This window comes from Euprymna scolopes, chromosome 20 (assembly GCF_053919585.1).
Source record: "Euprymna scolopes isolate OS-2025 chromosome 20, ASM5391958v1, whole genome shotgun sequence".
Classification (NCBI taxonomy): Eukaryota; Metazoa; Mollusca; class Cephalopoda; order Sepiida; family Sepiolidae; genus Euprymna; species Euprymna scolopes.
The window spans coordinates 86,537,057-86,558,808 of NC_136501.1; the positions used below are offsets into that span (position 1 = coordinate 86,537,057).

The 21,752-nt window shown below is 32.5% G+C and overlaps 1 protein-coding gene across 1 annotated transcript in view; it reads right to left on the bottom strand.

Moving 5' to 3' along the window:
• The window catches only part of LOC145241526 (uncharacterized), a 30,717-nt gene extending 9,942 nt beyond the window's left edge, over positions 1-20,775 (bottom strand). The window contains exons 1-4 of the mRNA XM_080104570.1: positions 20,676-20,775; positions 18,346-18,399; positions 12,294-12,371; positions 1,388-1,483 (exon numbers count right to left, since the gene is read on the bottom strand). Coding sequence (XP_079960696.1) covers positions 1,388-1,483; positions 12,294-12,371; positions 18,346-18,366 — 195 coding nt within the window. The 5' untranslated portion in view covers positions 18,367-18,399; positions 20,676-20,775. The remainder of the gene's footprint in view (positions 1-1,387; positions 1,484-12,293; positions 12,372-18,345; positions 18,400-20,675) is intronic.
• Between the last annotated feature and the right edge of the window lie 977 nt (positions 20,776-21,752).

The following is a 21,752-nucleotide window of genomic DNA, read 5'->3' on the forward strand; positions in this document are numbered from 1 at the left end:
AAATGTCATGTCAATGTAATATGTATGAAACGAATGCATTTAGTAAGTGGAATAATTACGAGTGCCTTGTAGCTAAGTATTACTTTTAAATAAAGAACTGGTGATTAAGAGTTTTGTAGGAGGACTAAAAATTGAAGAGGTGGAATATATTTGCTACTACTATTATGAGATTATGGTGATGAGAGAGTGAGTCAAGGAGGAAAAATAACGTTTATTGAAAAATGAAGAAATATGTATATTCTTGTATAAAAATGTGCCACAGTATGAGTTTGGAATAGTGAGTGTGGAAGTTTTGCATAGGAATTGGCTTGTTGGTTCCTATACTGTAGGAAGTTTTAAGGGAAAAATTGTTATTACTTTTATTAATATATATATATATATATATATATATATATATATATATATATATATATATATATATATATATATCTATTATATCTATAAAAGTGAACGTATCTGTGTGTCTGTCTGTCTGTGTACATTTCCCTACGCAATAACTCTGTCAATTTTTAGTCTATAGACTCGAAATTTGAAATACCGGGTACTGAGATTTGGGAAAATCGATGTGACGGGTGTCAGCCAGAAATTTGGCTGTTAAGGGGTCAAATTTCAACGATTTGACCTTTAAGAACTCTACCAAACTCCTCCGACAATTTTGGGTCTAGACACTTGAAATTTTAGATATAGGTTCCTTGAACCTGGATCTAACTTAATAAAGTGATTTGAGCCCGAAACTATAAATTTTAAGGGGTCATAATAGGGGTCAAAGTTTGAAAAAATTAACCATTTTTTTTGTTTTTTTGCTTTTTTTGCACAGCATACACCTCCAAACACCCGAGCAACGCCGGGCACCCCTGCTAGTATATATATATAAAAGTAAACGTGTCTGTGTGTCTGTGTGTCTGTGTACATTTTCCTACGCAATAACTCTGACAATTTTCAGTCTACAGACTCGAAATTTCATATACAGTGTACTGAGATTTGGGAAAATCTATGTGATTGGTTTTCGGCCAGAAATTTGTCTTTTAAGGGGTCAAAGTTCAACGATTTGACCTTTGAGAACTCTACCAAACTCCTCCGACAATTTTGGGTCTAAACACTTGAAATTTTAGATATTGGTTCCTTGAACATGGATCTAACTTAATAAGTTGATTTGAGCCCAAAACAATAAATTTTAAGGGGTCATAATAGGGATCAAAGTTAAAAAAAATTGACCGTTTTTTTGTTGTTTTTTTTAATTTTTTTTGCCTAGCATACACCTCCAAACACCTAGGCAACGCCGGGCTGAAATGCTAGTATATATATATCAAGCTTTCAGGAAAGAAATGGTGACAACAATAGACAATGCAATAATGAAAACAACTGAAGCAAATCTGCCTTGAAATACCTGTTTGTCGTGATGAGACATATTCTTTGAATTAATGCTTGTGTCATCTCGGGAATGGTAAAGTGATTTGTAGTCGTGGAGCTTCCTAGTATCTGTCTTGAAATAGAACAGAATAACAATTAAAATCAACAATCTTACACAAGATAATGGAAATGAATCATATAACGAACGTTTAGTGTTTGTAATTGACTGAACAACAAATTTTTATATCTATCTATCTATCTATCTATCTATCTATCTATCTATCTATCTATCTATAAAAGTGAACATGTCTGTGTGTTTGTGTGTCTGCGTACATTTCCCTACGCAATAACTCTGTTAATTTTTAGTCTACAGACTCGAGATTTCATATACAGTGTACTGAGATTTGGGAAAATCGATGTGATCGGTTTTCGGTAAGAAATTTGGCTGGTAAGGGGTCAAAGTTCAACGATTTGACCTTTGAGAACTCTACCAAACTCCACCGATAATTTTGGGTCTAAACACTTGAAATTTTAGATATTGGTTCCTTGGACATGGATCTAATTTAATAACTTAATTTGAGCCCAAAATAATAAGGGGTCAAAAAAGGGGTCAAAGTTAAAAAAAATTGACCTCTGCGGTCTCTTCCAAATTACTCAAACAATTTCTGGTCTAAACATTTGAAATTTTACATAAAGGGTATTCAGAGATAGGCAAGCTTTTTCATCAGTTTGGGTCGAAAATGTTTAGTTACCAATATATAAATTTATGCTTGTAAGTATGTTTGCATGTCTGCCTAAAACTTTTGACAGAGGCGACGGATTTTCACAACATCAGTATCGTTTTTAAGTTCGACCTTTCATACGATAAATATCGAAAAATTGGCTAAAAATATTGATATCTAGGCACTTTTCTACAGGGCGGGGGGTCACTTTTTTAGCCGATATTTTTGAAAGTTATCCTCTCCTTTAGATTGTCTAGCCTTAATTTAAAAAAAATGTCGCTTCCGGTTTGGCGGTGGTCGTAACAGCATAGATGTCAGGTGTTTACCCCATTCTTTTCCTCCTCCGCGGTACAGGTTCAAGCCTGCCTTCCTACTACCACTTTTAAGAATTTACTACTACTGTATTTAAGAATTCAGGTGATCGTTCATCCCCCTCTCAGTACAGGCCAATACGTCTCCTGTGCATCATGAGTAAGTTGCTGGAATCTGTGTTAAATACAGAAGTAATCAACCATCTCAACAAAAATAACCTTCTTAGTGACACTCAATATGGTTTCCATTCTGCTAGATCTACAGCAGATGTGCTTACAGTTATATCTCATAGGATTAGCGAATCTCTCGACAGAGGCAACCTTTCTAGGGCAATTGCTCTTGACATATCAAAGGCCTTTGATAGGGTATGGCATAAAGGTTTACTTCACAAGATCTCCAGCTATGGTATAGCTGGAAATGTCTTCTCAATTATTAAATCATTTCTCTCTGATAGGTTCATAAGAGTAGTAGTTGATGGGCAGAAATCAGAAGCTCACAGTATAAATGCTGGAGTCCCTCAGGGGTCCATCCTGGACCCAACTCTTTTCCTGATCTACATTAATGATCTTCCAAATCACATCCTTACATCATTTGTAGACATTTTTGCTGACGACACTACCATCTATGGTAGCACATCTAAGACAGTAAACGACCAAGTTCTCTCCGATTCTCTCTCCTCTGATCTTGATCACGTTGTACAATGGGGAAAGGAGTGGCTGGTTACTTTTAATGCATCTAAAACCAAGCTTCTATCTTTACATCATCAACGTTCTGATCCCCATCTGGCATCAATTAAAATTATTTGGGGAGGCCTCAAGTTTTGACAGGCTTCTGGGCTTGACCTTTATTCCTCATCTTAAATGGAATACGTACATCAAATCTGTTGCCAAGACCGCTGGAAAAATGGTCAGATCCTTCTATCGATCCAGTAGATATCTCACTGCTGATGCAATTCTCTATCTATATAAGAGCCAGATACGTCCAAGGATCGAATACTGTTGCCACATATGGGCAGGAGCAGCTAGAAAAGACTTGTCCTGCCTTGATAGGGTTCAAAATAGACTTTGTGGCCTGGTGGGAGATGTCCTTTTCTCTTTCCTGCAACCTCTATCTCACAGAAGAGATGTTGCCAGTTTGTCTCTGCTTTATCATTATTGTCATGGAAAGTGTTCAACTGAGCTTCAATCTATGGCCCCCCCCTCGCCAAACTTTCACAAGAAACACTAGACTAGCTGAAAACATTATCAATAATTTTCCCCACTCTTTATCTGTACCTAAACCTAAACATAGATTCCATGATCAAAGCTTCTTTCTTAGAACTGCACGCCTGTGAAATTGTCTTCCGTTTTCCTGCTTTCCAGCTGTCTATAATATGGTTGTCTTCAAGTCCAACGTGAACAAGTTTCTGATGAGCCGTTCCACTTAAGTTAACAAATTTACCGAACTTCCATTACTATCGATTACTATATTGTCCTTTTGACTACTCTACACTTTAACCCTTATCCTTGAGTGGCCTATCGGCCTTGATAAGTGGTGACGCCTATGTAAAAAAAAAAAAAAAACTTGATTTGAGCCCAAAACAATAAACGTTAAGGGGTCATAATAGGGGTCAAAGTTAAAAAAAAAAATGGACTTTTTTTTTTTTTGCTCAGCATACACCTCCAAACACCCGGGCAACGTTCATGCATGTTTCTGTAGGCCCCCAATAACGGGTAATTACAGAAACATGTATGCACATATGTAGCCATTAATGTTTGTATAAATAAATTTAATATACCTGCTCTGTTAACTCATTAAGCATTTTTTGGGAGACACATGTTGTTTCAATGGATGTACTTCTAGGAAACCAAACTACAATGCCATAATATATATATATATATATATATATATATATATATATATATATTTATCTTGTCAAATTTTTAGTGTCAGACCTAAGTAGCAACGTAATTGATATTTGATTTTGTAGCATATTCTTTAAATTAAAAAAGTATAATTCGCTTCGGTTTCCTTCTTGCAATAATTATTTCAACAAGGAAAATTGTTGCAATCGATAAAATTTCAAATGATAATGACAGTAAAAGCGATATTATTAAATATATTATTCATTTATAACAATTTAATGTGGGTTTTATTTGTCTGTTTGTTTAATCATTAAAATTTTTTTTGTCTATTTGTTTAATCATTAAAATTTTATTTGTCTATTTGTTTAATCATTAAATATAATCTAGTTCTTATAATATAATCTAGATTTACTATATTCTACAACCACACTATAATTTACTATTGAAAGTTATTTAGTAATTAGCTTAATACCTACATGAATTAACATTAATAAATGATTGTATATTAGTTGTATATACTTAGCTAGAAAGGTTTTAATTGTTATGCAACACACAAAAGTAGGTTTATCAAGATTTTATTACGAAATAAATGTAAATAACTACACTAAGTTTTTACTATCTTTATCTAAGTTGAATTTTTTCAAGTGTATACAGCCAATACATATTTCATTTCTTTGATTCAGTAGTTTATCTCTATCAGGGAATGTAATAAAACTAATTTTTCAGTACAACAAGGGAAGCAGGTGGGGTTGTGTAGTTCAGTAATTGAAGGTTTTCAAGACGTTTATATAAATTTCATTTATAAAGCTCTATTCTATATTGAGAACTTTTCAAAATGTTGGTTTTAGGTTCACTTTAGCAATCTATATATCTATAAAAGTGAGAAAGTGTGTATAAGGACACTTCTCAACCTATATACCCAACGAAATTTGGATCTGCAGACTTGAAATTTGGTGTGTAGGATATACGAACTTGTGGAAAACTTTTTAATCCGTTTTCATTCGGAAAAAAGTGCTGCTAATGAGTTGAAATTGAAAAATTTTTCATCGGATTTTTAGCTATTTGCTAACTGTTTCACAAATGCACATGTGTGAATAGTTCACGAATAACTAGGTTTGAAAAGAATTTTTAAAGATCTTGTCACGCTGGTCCAATGGTTATCGTATTCAAATCACGGATTTAGCTCCGATCTCACCTCAAGCATTTTTTCTTTTTGTTACTTACAAGAAATAAACTGTTTAGAAAAAAAAACAAACATAATACTTGCATGTATGTGTTTCAGTTTCTGTGTGAATTCAAATATAATATTTATGTGTTTTTTATGACCGGTCAACGTCGAGCGGCCTGCTAGTATATATAGATCAAAGACAACTCTTGTTTGTTTCTCTTACAAACCATTTTTTCTTTTTGGCGGGCTAGTTTCCGACCATTCTATTCGAGTGTAAAAAGAAATTTGCCGTATTCACAAATGTTTTCGACCTCCATAAGTCGTCCTCAGGCGAGTAATGAAAAAATAATAAAAAAAATAAGGTAATGAAAACCCAGGAGCTAAAGTTTTTAATATCATACTTAAACCATTCATCTATGACGATATACTTCTATTCATGAAAAATTTAGATGAACTAACAAAAATTAAAATCACACTTAAAATAATTCCGTACTAAATTTCACACATGAAATAAATATAAATAACAATATTCCCTTCCTCGATATTGACATTAAAGTTGACACCGAAAACATTTATTACCTACCCATACAAAAAAAAACTGCCGTAAAGAATCATGTCTCCTCAATTATAAAAGTGAATGCTCCGATAGATATAAAATGGCTGTAGTGTAAATATCTCATCTACAGAGCCAAACGTAGTTTTTCCACAATGAAATATTCTATAAGGCACTTTCTAACATAAAATAAACCTTAATCAATTAATAATAACTTCCCAAATTACATCGTGACCAGCAGATTAAACCACTTTAAGCACCATTATTAAAAACACTAAAAAAAAAAAAACACTAAATAAAAATACATTGGCGTGACTCGAACTAGCATCTCTCGTCGACTAATATGTCACTTATCTTCTCTATATAGCTCCATTTATCAGCCCCTCACAGCACACGACATCCCCAAACCGAATTTAGAGACATACTAATAAAAAACACTGCTATTTTAGTTGCCTCACACTGTGATGTACGCCTCCCAATTATTGAAGCCTTCTAAGTCTGTATTAAAAACAATCATTAATCAAGCTCAATACGAAGCTTTTAAGTATTTTAAACGATTTTAAACGATTTTAAACGATTTTAATCGTCTTTCGATTCAATTCATTACCTTATTTTTATTATTTTTTTATTACTCGCCTGAGGATAATCTATGGATGCCGAAAACGTTCGCGAATATGGCAAATTTCTTTTTACACTTGAACAGAATGTTCGGAAACTAGCGCGTCAAAAAGAAAAAAGGGATTGTAAGAGAAACAAATACGAGTTATCTCTGCTCTTCAATGAAACGTGCATCAAGATGAAAATGCTGCCCAAATATACTAATATATATATATATATATATATATATATATATATATATACGTATATGTGTGTGTGCAATAATATGTTGTAATAAGTAGTATAGCGATGTATAGCGATAGGGTCTGTGGCGTAACGGATAAAGTGCTAAATGTAATCAGTTCTAAGTGACACTTTTTTGGAGGTTGAAGATTCAATCGTCAGTGTGTCGATACTAAGAATTCAATAACAAATTATGATTTCTACTCGATCATAGCTGATGGAACAAGAACCAGCTACCTCTGTGGATTAAAAAAATTGTTCCATTCTAAATTCCATACAGATTCTTGATTTCAACAGAAAGATTTCGGAGTTCTACAAGATACACTGGAAGAAGGTCGGAAGTTACATCGGTTGAAATATTGTGAGAATAACATTCAAGATTAGAACAGTAGATAATCCAAATAATACAAGCTATTTTCACTTTGGATATTTTCATTTGGATATTTTCATTTGGATATAGTCATTTTTTTTTTTTTTTTTTACATAGGCATCACCACATTATCAAGGCCAAGAGGCCACTCAAGGATAAGGGTTAAAGAGTGTACAGTAGAAATTGGACATTAGTAATGAAAATTTGGTAAAGTTGATAACTTATATGGAACGGCTCATCAAGAACTTATTTACGTTAGACTTGAAGACAACCATATTGTAGTCAGTCGGAAAGCAGGAAAACGGAAGACAATTCCACAGACGTGCAGTTCTAAGAAAAAAGCTTTGTTCATGGAATCTACGTTTAGGTTTAGGCACAGATAAAGAGTGGGGGGAATTATTGATAGTGTTTACAGCTAGACGAGTGTTTCTTGTGAAAGTTTGGCGAGGGGGGACCATAGATTGAAGCTCATTCGAACACTTTCCATGAAAATAACGATACATCAGAGACAAACTCGCAACATCTCTTCTGTGAGATAAAGGTTGCAAGGAAGAGAAAAGGACATCTCCTACGAGGCTACAAAGTCTATTTTGAACTCTATCAAGGCAGGCCAAGTCCTTTCTAGCAGCTCCTGCCCAGATGTGGCAACAGTACTCCATCCTTGGACGTACCTGGCTCTTATATAGATAGAGAATAGCATCAGCAGTGAGATATCTACCGGATCGATAGAAAGATCCCACCATTTTTCCAGCGGCCTTGGCAACAGATTTGATGTACGTGTTCCATTTAAGATCAGGAGTAATGGTCAAGCCAAGAAGTTTGTCAAAACTTGAGGCCTCCTGAAGACGAGAGCCATTCATTTCAATTGATGTCAGATGTGGATCAGAATGTTGATGATGTAAAGAGAGAAGCTTGGTTTTAGATGCATTAAAAGTAACCAGCCATTCTTTACCCCATTGTACTACGTGCTCAAGATCAGAGGAGAGAGAATTGGAGAGAACTTGGTCATTTACTGTCTTAGATGTGCTACCATAAATGATAGTGTCGTCAGCATAGATATCTACAAATGATGTAAGGATGTGATTTGGAAGATCATTAATGTAGATCAGGAAAAGAGTTGGGCCCAGGATGGACCCCTGAGGGACACCGGCATTAATACTGTGAGCTTCTGATTTTTGCCCCTCAACTACTACTCTTATGAACCTATCAGAAAGAAATGATTTAATAATTGAGAAGACATTTCCAGCAATACCATAGCTAGAGATCTTATGAAGTAAACCTTTATGCCATACCCTATCAAAGGCCTTTGATATGTCAAGAGCAATTGCCCTAGAAAGGTTGCCTCTGTCGAGAGATTTGCTAATCCTATGAGATATAACTGTAAGCACATCTGCTGTAGATCTAGCAAAACGGAAACCATATTGAGTGTCACTAAGAAGGTTATTTTTGTTGAGATGGTTGATTAATTCTGTATTTAACACAGATTCCAGCAACTTACTCATGACGCACAGGAGACTTATTGGCCTGTACTGAGAGGGGGATGAGCGATCACCTGAATTCTTAAATACAGGGCATACTGATGAAATTTTCCAGGGAGATGGGAAACTATTCTCCTTAAGACAACGTTTAAACAGTTTTGTAAGTATGGGCGCTAGTTCAGGTTGAAGTTTTTTGAGTACTATAATTGGAATACCGTCAGGGCCAGTTGCTTTACTGGAATCAAGGTTTTTGATTAGCTTGGCAACATCATGTACAGATATACGTATATCACATAGCGTGTTTTCTGATACAGGAGGAAATATTGGGGGTTGGCAGCCTTGATCGCAAAGGGTAGAATTAGCTGCAAAGTTCTTGACAAAGAGTTTGGCTTTGTCTGATGCTGACGAGATTACCTCAGGTCCATTGATAATAGTTGGGATGGAGCACACGCTTCTATTCATGATTCTGTTTGCTATTTGCCAAAACTGGTGGGAACCAAGCCGCTGCTCAGCTACTTTGGACTTAACAGATTGAGCATACAACTCTCTTGCATTCTTTATTACTTTCTTACAATGGTTGCTGGCAGTCCTGAAAGCGGCTTTAGTTTTCATACATCTATTACGTTAGAAACAGTGGAAAAAGTGATTTCTGTGCGCAATGGCAGCAGCACATTCAGGAGAGAACCATGGCTGGCTATTAGGTTTTTGCTGAAACTTTTTCGAGGGTATGAAACGGTCAATACCTACAATTAACCATTCCGTCAGGTCTAATACTATAGAGGACACATCCTTTTTAAACATGGAATGCAGAGGTAGATCAGATATAAATGTACGGAAGCTATCCCAGTCAGCCTTAGTGTATCGATATACTGTACGATGGAGAGGTACATCTGGGGACTTATTACATTTCATTTTTATCTTAACTGATACAACAGAGTGGTCGGAAGAGCCAAGAGGCGACAGAACAGAAACTGAACATAGTTCAGGGCAAGTTGTGAGAAAAAGGTCTAGTAGGCTCGCATACTGGCCATCATTGTCGGGCACACGGGTGGGTTCCTGAAAAATCTGAGTGAGGTCATAGGCAATGGAGAAATCATGACAGAACCTTCCCTCATCATCGGTCTTGTTAGAGTGGGTCAACCATTCGACGTTGTGAACATTGAAGTCACCACATACGTGAATGTTAGCTGAAGGATAAGTAGATAAGACTTGGTCAATTTTCTTAGATATGCTTTGAAAGATAGTAACTCCGCTGTTATGGGGGCGATAGAGAGTAAATATAAATGCCGTAGTGTGAGCTAAAGCAACCCGGAAGCACATATAGGGTAAGTTAGGATCTTCCCGGGAGATGTCCCTACCACATGGAAAGTTATCCCTAATATAGGCACAAATTCCATGCCCATGGCGATCTTGGGGGTCAGATTTAGAAGTTAAGTTAGAGTATCCTTTAATTGCGAACTCTTCTAGGGAAATAGCCTGTCCAATGCCAGTTTCACTTAAAAATAAAAGGTCTGGTTTAGTCTCCTGTAATTGGGTTTCAACCTCTGGAAGGTTAGAACGTAGACCCCTGATGTTGGAGAAGGAGACATGGAAGTAGGGGTCTACGTTGGAAGTTGGAGAACCGGGTTTAATCGTGTATTTTTTCTTGAAACTTGTCATGATGAAATTTTGGAATTTGTGGACTAGGTCGTCAGATTTACTTAGAGCAGGACAGAGAGGGGAAACTAAGAGAGAAAAAGAAACGAAGAATTTTTTTTATTTTTTTTATTCGTAGCTAATGATAAGGTAAAGCCGTAAAAATTACCCACTAGTATGGCATCAAGAGGCCCCACCAGAAGCTACTGCATGGTCCAGAATCCATTCACCAAATGGCAATACAGCAGCTCCAGTACTTTGCACCTGCTGATAGGACAGCCTCCTTGGTGGTTAATCCAAGGTTCGGGTCCCTGACTATCAGGCGGATAACGTCAGCCCAGACAAAACGTTTACCTCCAGCACCCTTACTAGTGACATGGCTACAAGGATAGACATAGAAACAGAAAATTTCCACCATCTCTGCCAACTGTTCGCGCAAAATACTGCCAACCTAGAAAACAGCTTTTTCTTCTCCCTTTGTCAGAAAAATCACTCATTAAAAAATGAGGACTGAGGGACAAATAAGAAGAAGCGAGAGTAACAGGAGCTGCCGATAACGCATCCACAATGCGTTTTCTACTCTCCATTAAAAAAAAAACAAAAACTCACGAACTAAGAATGAGTACAAATTCGTAATCTATTTTTGCAATCAACTTGGTAGATAAATAAACATTTATGGACCAGAAAAAAAGCTAGCATTTAATAAAACAGAAATACATAAATTAAATACTGAAATAAAATGGAGTTATTAATATTTGAATCTAAAAATAAAAAGTATGATTAAAATTGAAAACACTTATCTCAACAAAAACACGGCCGATTCCAAAATGTAAACTGAAATATATTTGGATATAGTTATTTGGATATAGTCATTTGGATATAGTTATTTGGATATAGTCATTTGGATATAGTTATTTGGATATAGTCATTTGGATATTTTCATTTGGATATAGTTATTTGGATATAGTCATTTGGATATTTTCATTTGGATATAGTCATTTGGATATAGTCATTTGGATATAGTTATTTGGATATAGTCATTTGGATATTTTCATTTGGATATAGTTATTTGGATATAGTCATTTGGATATAGTTATTTGGATATAGTCATTTGGATATTTTCATTTGGATATAGTTATTTGGATATAGTCATTTGGATATTTTCATTTGGATATAGTTATTTGGATATAGTCATTTGGATATAGTTATTTTGATATAGTCATTTGGATATTTTCATTTGGATATAGTTATTTGGATATAGTCATATTCGTGGTTTTCTTGCCAAACCTCAGAGTTCCTTTAAGAAAGAAAGCTATGGAGATATCTTGTAATTAGATTAGAGTATGAGTGAAAATTAAGAAGGACGTCTGTTATTGCAGTTAATTCTGTCGTAGTTCCGTGCATGTGAGAAGTGTTGATGTCTATGGTGACGATTTAAAATTTTCGATATCTGAATTTATTTCGATATCTAAATCTATTGTCCAAGGGCACTGATGATATCATCCAAGTTTTCATTAGTGAATGATATCCAAGAAAAAAGAGCTTGCCGTATTATTTGGATTATTCATGAATCTTTTTATCAAACTTCTGCATGGAATTTCGAACGTAACCTTTAATTTAATTCACGGGGGGGGGTAGCATGCTCTTGTTCCATCAGCCATGACTGGATAGAGGTCCTAAGTAATTCACAATTATATTTTGAGTGTTACTTTTCATGCTGTGGATTTGTTCTCTTTTGTCTTCTCTTCTTTTGGTCATGTCATCATAAAAAGTGTAATTTTATCAACTACTTTACCCACTACACGATGGTTTCTGTCCAAAATTCCATGCAGATTCCCTAGTTTCACAGAATGATTCCCGAGTTTGACAGAAAGATTCTCAAGTTTGACAAAATACACTTGGAGAAGGTTACATCGATTTAAACGTTGCGAAAATAACAATATGAGAATAGTAGTCGGTCGAATCCAAATAATATGAATAATCAATCCTTATCTCAAAAATTCAGAAACGTAAGAACTTACTGATTCGATTGACGGTGTATATCGGGTGTATCCATCTGAATCCCATGTTTCTGAAATACAGTGCCAAGGAGTACATTCCTAAAAAAAAAAAAAGAAAACAAAAAAACAAACAAAACTAAAACAAATAAAAAACAAACAAAAAACGAAACAAAACAAAATCAGATCAAAAACACTTGTAGTTATCTTCCACTATTAATTTTTACTCAGTAAATTAATTTAGTAATATGCTTTGCGAGTTAAGTGTCGATATATAAATTTGTCAAGACGAAGAAATTGGAGGAATGCCATGGAAAGTAAAGCTCTGATAATAAATGTTAGTAAAACTAATGATAATGTTCGTCCTTCATTTGCAATTGTTCTGTGGTTCCAAAGATGACTCGTCAGTTCGATTCAAGCTCTGAAGTATCTTCCGCATGTCTGATACTTGTTGGATGATTCTATAGCAAAGATGTTGACTGCATTGTCTTTTCTAATACTACATTTCCTCTCGCAATACTACAATACATATAAATTCAGTAATTGTAGCACTTCTATGGCTTACAGTATGCCAGGCACATATGTCTTGAACTAAACTTTTATATGAGTTGGGATACAAACCGAACTATTTTAAGGAGACTTTAATGCTCTCCTTGAACTGTTTCTGCTGTCCTCTATTCTTGTTCCTTTGGACAGTTCACGGTAAACGAGCTGTTTTGAGAGGCTTGAATCTGACGTGTGGCACATATGAAGAACCTGACACTCGAGCTAAAACCTATATTTTGTCTCACTTGATTTTGAGCAATCTATGGAAGCAGATCATGCGAGAATGATTCTGTTTCTTTTTTTTTTTTTTTTTTGCATACATGGCTCAAGTTTTGCATGCATACATGAGGATGGTAAGAATCACAGGTCTGTATATTTGAAGGTTGATGTGCAATTAAATTCATGTACACTCCCACACAGTGTTACTAAGACAAAAGTGATGATAAAATACTATTCAAATAAAAAAAAAATGATTAAGTAATCAAGTGTTAAAATAATGGAGGTAGAACCTTATTAAATATAAAACCATTTAAATGCACATTTTTTGAATTATTCAACCCGACTGTTTTTATTTTGGGTGTTATTTTCACAACGTTTCGGTCATCAAGTACTCGTGGCATAGTAGATAGAGTACTTATTAAAATTCAGTTGTAATTTATTTAGGATATTTTTCCAGTTATGATTGATGGAACGAAAGCATGCTACCCTTGTGGGTAAAATAAAGGGTTGCGTTTAAAATGTAGTGGAGATTCTCGAGTCCAACACAAAGATTCCTTAAATTTGGCAGAAAGATTCCCGAGTTTGACAAGATACACCAGATGAAGGTCGGGGGTTACGTCGACTGAAACATTGTGAAACTAACATTCAAGATGAGAACACTAGTACAAATAAATCCAAATAAAACGAATAATCAATCCTCATCTCAAGAATTGAAAAATATAATTTAGTATTTAATTGTTTATTTGTTTAATTATTAATTATAATTTAGTATTTAATTGTTTATTTGTTTAATTATTAATTATAATTTAGTATTAAATTGTTTATTTGTTTAATTATTAATTATAATTTGTATTTAATTGTTTATTTGTTTAATTATTAATTATAATTTAGTATTAAATTGTTTGTTTGTTTAATTATTACTTATAATTTAGTATTAAATTGTTTATTTGTTTAATTATTAATTATAATTTAGTATTAAATTGTTTATTTGTTTAATTATTACTTATAATTTAGTATTTAATTGTTTATTTGTTTAATTATAAATTATAATTTGTATTTAATTGTTTATTTGTTTAATTATTAATTATAATTTAGTATTAAATTGTTTGTTTGTTTAATTATTACTTATAATTTAGTATTAAATTGTTTATTTGTTTAATTATTAATTATAATTTAGTATTAAATTGTTTATTTGTTTAATTATTACTTATAATTTAGTATTTAATTGTTTATTTGTTTAATTATTAATTATAATTTAGTATTAAATTGTTTGTTTGTTTAATTATTACTTATAATTTAGTATTAAATTGTTTATTTGTTTAATTATTAATTATAATTTAGTATTAAATTGTTTATTTGTTTAATTATTACTTATAATTTAGTATTTAATTGTTTATTTGTTTAATTATTAATTATAATTTAGTATTAAATTGTTTATTTGTTTAATTATTACTTATAATTTAGTATTTAATTGTTTATTTGTTTAATTATTAATTATAATTTAGTATTAAATTGTTTATTTGTTTAATTATTACTTATAATTTAGTATTTAATTGTTTATTTGTTTAATTATTACTTATAATTTAGTATTTAATTGTTTATTTGTTTAATTATTACTTATAATTTAGTATTAAATTGTTTATTTGTTTAATTATTAATTATAATTTAGTATTTAATTGTTTATTTGTTTAATTATTACTTATAATTTAGTATTAAATTGTTTATTTGTTTAATTATTAATTATAATTTAGTATTAAATTGTTTATTTGTTTAATTATTACTTATAATTTAGTATTTAATTGTTTATTTGTTTAATTATTAATTATAATTTAGTATTAAATTGTTTATTTGTTTAATTATTAATTATAATTTAGTATTTAATTGTTTATTTGTTTAATTATTAATTATAATTTAGTATTAAATTGTTTATTTGTTTAATTATTACTTATAATTTAGTATTTAATTGTTTATTTGTTTAATTATTACTTATAATTTAGTATTTAATTGTTTATTTGTTTAATTATTACTTATAATTTAGTATTAAATTGTTTGTTTGCTGAATTATTAATTATAATTTATTATTTAATTGTTTGTTGAATTATTAATTATAATTTAGTATTAAATTGTTTGTTTGTTGAATTATTAATTATGATTTAGTATTTAATTGTCTGTTTGTTGAATTATTACTTATAATTTAGTATTTAATTGTTTGTTTGCTGAATTATTAATTATAATTTAGTATTTAATTGTTTGCTGAATTATTAATTATAATTTAGTATTTAATTGTCTGTTTGTTGAATTAAAAAATAAAAAGATACAATATAAAATTAATCGCTGTCTCCTTGCTATATCTCACCCCCCTCTCACTCTCTCTCTTCATCTTTTCCTTTATCTCTCCCTCTCTCACTCCAGCTATGAGTTAAATAGTATAAATAATGTCAGAATACCAAAGAATAGTTTAATATTAATTTTGTTTAATTAAATTAACTTAGGAAAACAATCGTTGATGAACTCAGCTGTTGTGTAATAATCACTTTTTTATTTAAGTTCTAATAAAAATTAAGTAAAAAGGTTGCTTGTATAAGATGACCAAATATCAAATGGATTCAGTACCTTCAAAAGCATCTAAATAAATATCTTGGTTATGAAATTTGGCAAAAAATTAGAAAAAGTATCCATATTTTTTTTAATATATATTTGGGATCTTTCATAAACACTGGAAAAGGGAGAAAATTTTACAAGCAAAATCTTTGCATGGAATATATTTTAGTTTGTTTCTGAATTCAGGAATTTTCAGAAAGGTAGCCGATTTTGATTTCAAATAAAAAAAAATATCTCAGAGCTTTTAGCTATCAATTCTTAAATCTAGACACCCGAATTCAAATGTGGACCTAATTTTGAAGTTAAAATTGCGCCTGGTCATTATTCTTTGGGTGTAGTGCATTGTACATAAATTTCCTGGTCTTTAGTCAAGATGCATCAGTTCTTCTTTGTGCAAGCCTATGAACGGTCCAGGTATCACATATCGATATGTATCGATAATTTTATTAGGTTCCTGCTATATAATTTAGTTCCTAGGAGTTTTCTTCTTCTTTTATTTATATTTTACTATTATTATTATTGGCTCACATGGAGCTTTCACACAAGTCAACAAACGATCTGATTGTGGTGTTCTCTGGAAGCTGAGTGACAACAAGTCTCCCCAGACGTCCAGCTCTCTCCACCTCCTTCGATAGCATTTACAAATAAATTTGCACCATCGCAACAGCCTCTTACCATTGATTTCTCGCTGGCAGTAGCCATTGGTTTATATTGGAATTTAAGTGGCACTAAGCCTCCCCAAGATCCCAGTTCTCTTCACACTTGTTCAGCGGAGGTCTGGCCAGTGCTCCCTCCTCGGTCTTTCCATCCTCCTTGACCCTTCTCGGCTCTTTGGTATCACTTTTCTATTGGGGGAACGGTGGTGAAACAATTGATTATTATTATTATTATTATTATTATTATTATTATTATTATTATTATTATTATTATTATTAATAATAATATAGGCGTATTATTATTATTATTATTATTATTATTATTATTATTATCATCGTTATTATTAATATTATTATTATTATCATTATCATTATTATTATTATCGTTATCATTATTATTATTATTATTATTATTATTATTATTATTATTATATGGAAATTATTCTTCATTATTCTTACATAGAAGTAGAGAAATTGATTATTTTACCATCTAATTTACATACGTAGTTGTGGTGTGTACAGACACATGTATCGAAATTAGATGATGAAGAAAAAGAGTCACTTTTCGGCAATTTCACAGCCATTAAGAAATATGATAGGGTAATTGAATCAACATAGAGATAGAGTGGTTAAAAAATACATAGAAAGCAAGTGATTGGGTGACTTCTTTAGTTAATTCCAAATTACGGCTAATTAGAAAATTAAAACAGATTTCTTTCAAATATAACTCAATCCAAGAACTAAAATATATTTAGCATGCACTTTGTGTGATTAAAATATATAGAGAAAAAGCCTTATGGAAACAACCGTTGATTAACTCCCATTTAGTATAATGATGGATATGAATTCAAATTTATTGCCAAGGGATACCTTTAGCCAATAAACTAATTTCTCTCCAAGGGAAATAACTCTGATCCCGACACCAATGTGTTTAAAAGATCTTGGGCGCAAGTGGTGGAAAATAAGAGCTCAGGAAGAAGACGTGTCAATTAGAAAAAGATTGAAAACCGTTTTGCTTAAACATTCGATATTCAAACCTCCCAAATTTGGCTCAAGGCCATTAAATATTTGACACAATTTAATTTTGATCGAGCTATAATTCTATACTAGCAGGACCTCATGAAAATTCGTTGGTGTTTTCTATATCAAGGTGTATAATTTAGCGTTAAAAATAATATTCCTTGTGAAATAATATATATCTGCCATGGTTATTAAGAAGAAATGATTCTTTCTTTGAATAAAATTGTCGTTGTTAGACAAATATTCTTTGAATAAACAAAACGAATACATCTCTTCTTGTAGAAAAAATTGTAGACATTTAATTCATTTTAACACAAATATTCTCTTCTCGCCAAAATAAAATGAACTGTCAGTTAATTATTTTCCAAATTGATAAAACGAATGTCACTTTCTGAAATGTATTTATTAAAACTTATACTGTTTTTAGTTGATAGCACGAAATAATTTGATTTCGGAACAATTCATTTTAAAATGGGTAAAGTCGGAACTTTTTAATTTAGCGACATCAGATTAATTATAAATAACGGCTGCTGATTGGACGATCTCATTTTTTACAATGTGTGTGAAAGGTGGCAACGTGAAATGCCTAGGCGCAATATGATATAGATTAAGATTGTATAGATTATTTGGGATTTTATAATTTGACTAGCAGGGCTACCCGGCGTTGCTCGGGACCGTATAAACAATGAAAAAATAAAAGCAGATATTGAACATATGTTTTATTCTTAGGGGAGAGGAATCTTTCATCTCAAGTTTTAGCGTTACAAACAAACATTTGTCTTTTATATATATAGATAATGACAGGTTTTTTGGGGCCCCCCCTCGAAGATAACTGATCAGTTGACCAACTTCTAGTGGTCCGTTTGACGTGAAATTTCGATATTTGTCATCCGGGTGATGGGGCTTCGATATGATACCAAATTTGTCAAGTTTGGTTGCGTCTTTCAAAAGTTTTAGCGTTACAAAAAAACATACATACATACACACAGACGTTTGGCTTTTATATATATAGAAAATTTGAAACAATTTCTTACCGCTTGTTCATTGTGCGACATTTCTTTTTTTTTTTTGTTAACGATCGTTGTTAACTGAAAAATAAAACATTCAATGAATTACTAGACATATCTGCAACCTGTTTAAGTCACAACTAATACTATTATTTGTGCCACTTTAAGCAATACAAAAACTATATGTGAGAAAGAAAGAGAAATCTGCACGGTAAAGAAAGAAAGAAAAAGAGAGAAAGAGAAAGAGAGAGAGAGAGAATGAGAGGGAAAGAGAAAGTAAGAGAAGAATGGAAGAATGAGAAAATGCGATAGAGAAGGCAACAGAATGAGAGAGAGAGTGAAAGAATGAGTGTGCGTGTGCGTGCGTGTGTGTGTATGTGTGTGTGTGCGAAAGAGAGAGAGAGAGAGAGAGAGAGAGAGAGAGAGAGAGAGAGAGAGAGAGAGAGGAAAAGTTAGAGAGAGTGTTAGGAAGTGATAAAGAGAGAAGAGAGAGAGAGAGGGATATATATATATATATATATATATATATAGAGAGAGAGAGAGAGAGAGAGAGGGAGGGAGAGCTAGACAGAGTCAGTGAGAGAGAATGATAAAAAGAGTGCATGAGATTGAGAAATGTGAGTGAGAGTGTGAGGGAGTGAGAGAATTAGTGAGAGAGTAGGAGAGCGAGAAGAAGAAAAAATTGTGTGTCAGAAAAGCAATAAATGCAGTAAAAAACAAAAGCGTGGTTGTGAAATACGGTGAGAGAAGGTGGGAATGATAGACAAAAACGTAGCAAGAGATGTATCCCTTGGTGAGTTAATTGCAAAATATGGCTAACTAAAACAATCAAAATTGAAGTCTTTTCAAACATAATTCAATCCCAAAACTGAGGAATATTTTAGCATGTGATTAAAGTGCACGAGAAAAGCTTTAAGGAAACAAACGTCGATTAACTCAGCTTCAGATAACGTGACGAAATATCAATTAGAAACAGAAAATCGTAGCCAATTTTCCCTAGTGCAGCGCGGAAATGTAATGTATGGGAACTAGGCAGGGTAAAAAATGAAAGAGAAACCAAGTTGTTTTTTTTAAACGAATTAAATTCTATTAAAATCCATTTGTAGGCAAAAAGAATAATATATATAAATATCGATAATGAAAAAAAAAAAAAAAACACCATTATACAGTTCGTTCTTCACTTAATAACCAGCGAAAATTTCGTATTAATTCGATTATTACTTGATTTTTGGTAGATTTTTAAAGATTTTTAAAGATTTTTAAAGAGAAAAAAATATTTACTTCCTCCTTCCGTTTTGAGCATGCCTAATGGGAACCATTGTCATGTTTTTTTTTTTTTGTGAACAACAATGCAAAGTACGGTTATTTTTAAAGCAAATCGCTTCAGACATGACGTGAAGCCATTTGCTATAAGGAGCTAACAAGAACCACCATGATTCTCACAAAGACAGGAGATGCCTACTAGCCTTAGTCTTGAAAAGAACAAGGTTGTAGGTAGACGGAAAACAGTCATCAGGAAGAGAATTCGACAAGCTTGCAGTTCTGGGAAAGAAGCAAATGAAATAGGAAGCTGTATTAAAATGAAGTATCAAAACTACAAATTGATGAGGACTAATAAACCAACGAGTCAAATGGAACAAAGAAAACAAGGAATACAGCAGACAATTTTCTGGATTGGAATCTAACATTTATCGTTGGCTAATTTTTGACTTTGAAATAATGTTTCTTTATTTTTTAGCTTCTTACATTTTTTTTTTTACATAGAAGTCACCACTTATCAAGGCCCAGAGGCCACTCGATGATAAGGCTTAAAGAGTACAGTATCAAAATCATAGTAATCGTTAGTAGTGGAGATTCGATAAATTTGTTAACTTAAACGGAAAGGCTCATCAAGAACTTGTTTACATTGGACTTGAAAACGGCCATATTGTAGCCAGCTGGAAAGCAGGCAAACGGAAGACAGTTCCACAGGCGTGCAGTTCTAAGAAAGAAACTTTGTTCATGGAATCTACGTTTAGGTTTAGGCACAGATAAAGATCTGGGGAAATTATTGATAGTGTTTTCAGCTAGACGAGTGTTTCTTGTAAAAGTTTAGTGAGGGGGGGCATAGATTGGAGCTCAGACGAACACTTACCATGAAAATAACGATAAAGCAGAGACAGGCTCGCAACTGACTGAGGCGATTTACATAAAAAGTTATGAAGAACACATGCAATAATAGTATTTATAGAAAACACTGAGATTAGCAATATCACGTCTGTAAATAGAGATTGCAGAGAAGAAAAAAGTGGGGTCAATAGAAAATATTGCTTAATTTGTCTAGAACAATAATATACATACATCAAAATATGTCTTACGTAGTCGAAAAGAAAAGTCGGCTTCTTCTTTTTGAAAAGGTTAAGATATGACCAAACATTGGTTGGAAACAATGGCGCCTTTTTCTTTGTTTCTTTATGACGTCACATCTCTCCAATGCCATTGCTGAGAGAAAAAAATTGTCACAGAGCAAAGTGATTATTTTTTCAATTTTTACTAATTAGTAACCACTATCAAGGCCAAAAGCCACTTGAGGATAAGAATTAATAAGATGGATGAATTATCAGTTGAAAGTTGCAAAATATTATTGGCGCATTAACATTATTAATGCAATTAACTACGTTTGATTATCCCTGAAAACGGTTTACGACAAATTTTGGAGGGTCCCCTTTTAGGGATTGCAGTTTGAAGGAAGATTTTTAGGAAGAGCCGATTTTAGTGAAAACTTTTCTTTTTTTTAGGTTTGTACTTAAAACTGTTGGATTATAAATACAAGCAAACTAATGAGTTTACGTAAATTCATAAAAGAAATATTTTATTTATGTTTAAAACGAAAGTTTACGCAGGAAAGCTATAGAATATTAATATTTTTAGAAGCTTTGTAAAACAAGGGGGTTCTTTAGCTGAGATATCGAAGACGTCAGATTCGATAATTTAAAAGCCGTGAATTAAACGGATCTTAAATTCGTAATCAAAACTTCACCGCTCATTTATACAAATTATATTTCACTAAAATTATTTAATAAGAGTCGATATTCATTCGTTTTGATAGTAAAAAGAAAATTCAATGAGAAAGGTGTGAAGTATTACAATAGGTATATTTATACATTGGTCTTTGATGAGCAAAGAGTTGTGTGTTCGTTAATGTCTGCGTGCGTATGCTTATGACAGTATGTGATTGAGTGAGTTGAGATAACAGCAGCCCAACACCCGGCAGAGTGGCAGAGAGGGGATTGGGACGACGTCAATTTTAAATCTCTCGTTGATTTCGGCTCAACTGTTTATTATAGAAAATCCTGGCTTTTTATGCATTCGGGCTGAATAAAAATCGCAACTTTTATAAATTCAGAGAAATGCTTCTCATTAGCTTAGAATGTTTTAATTTGTTTTTATTAATT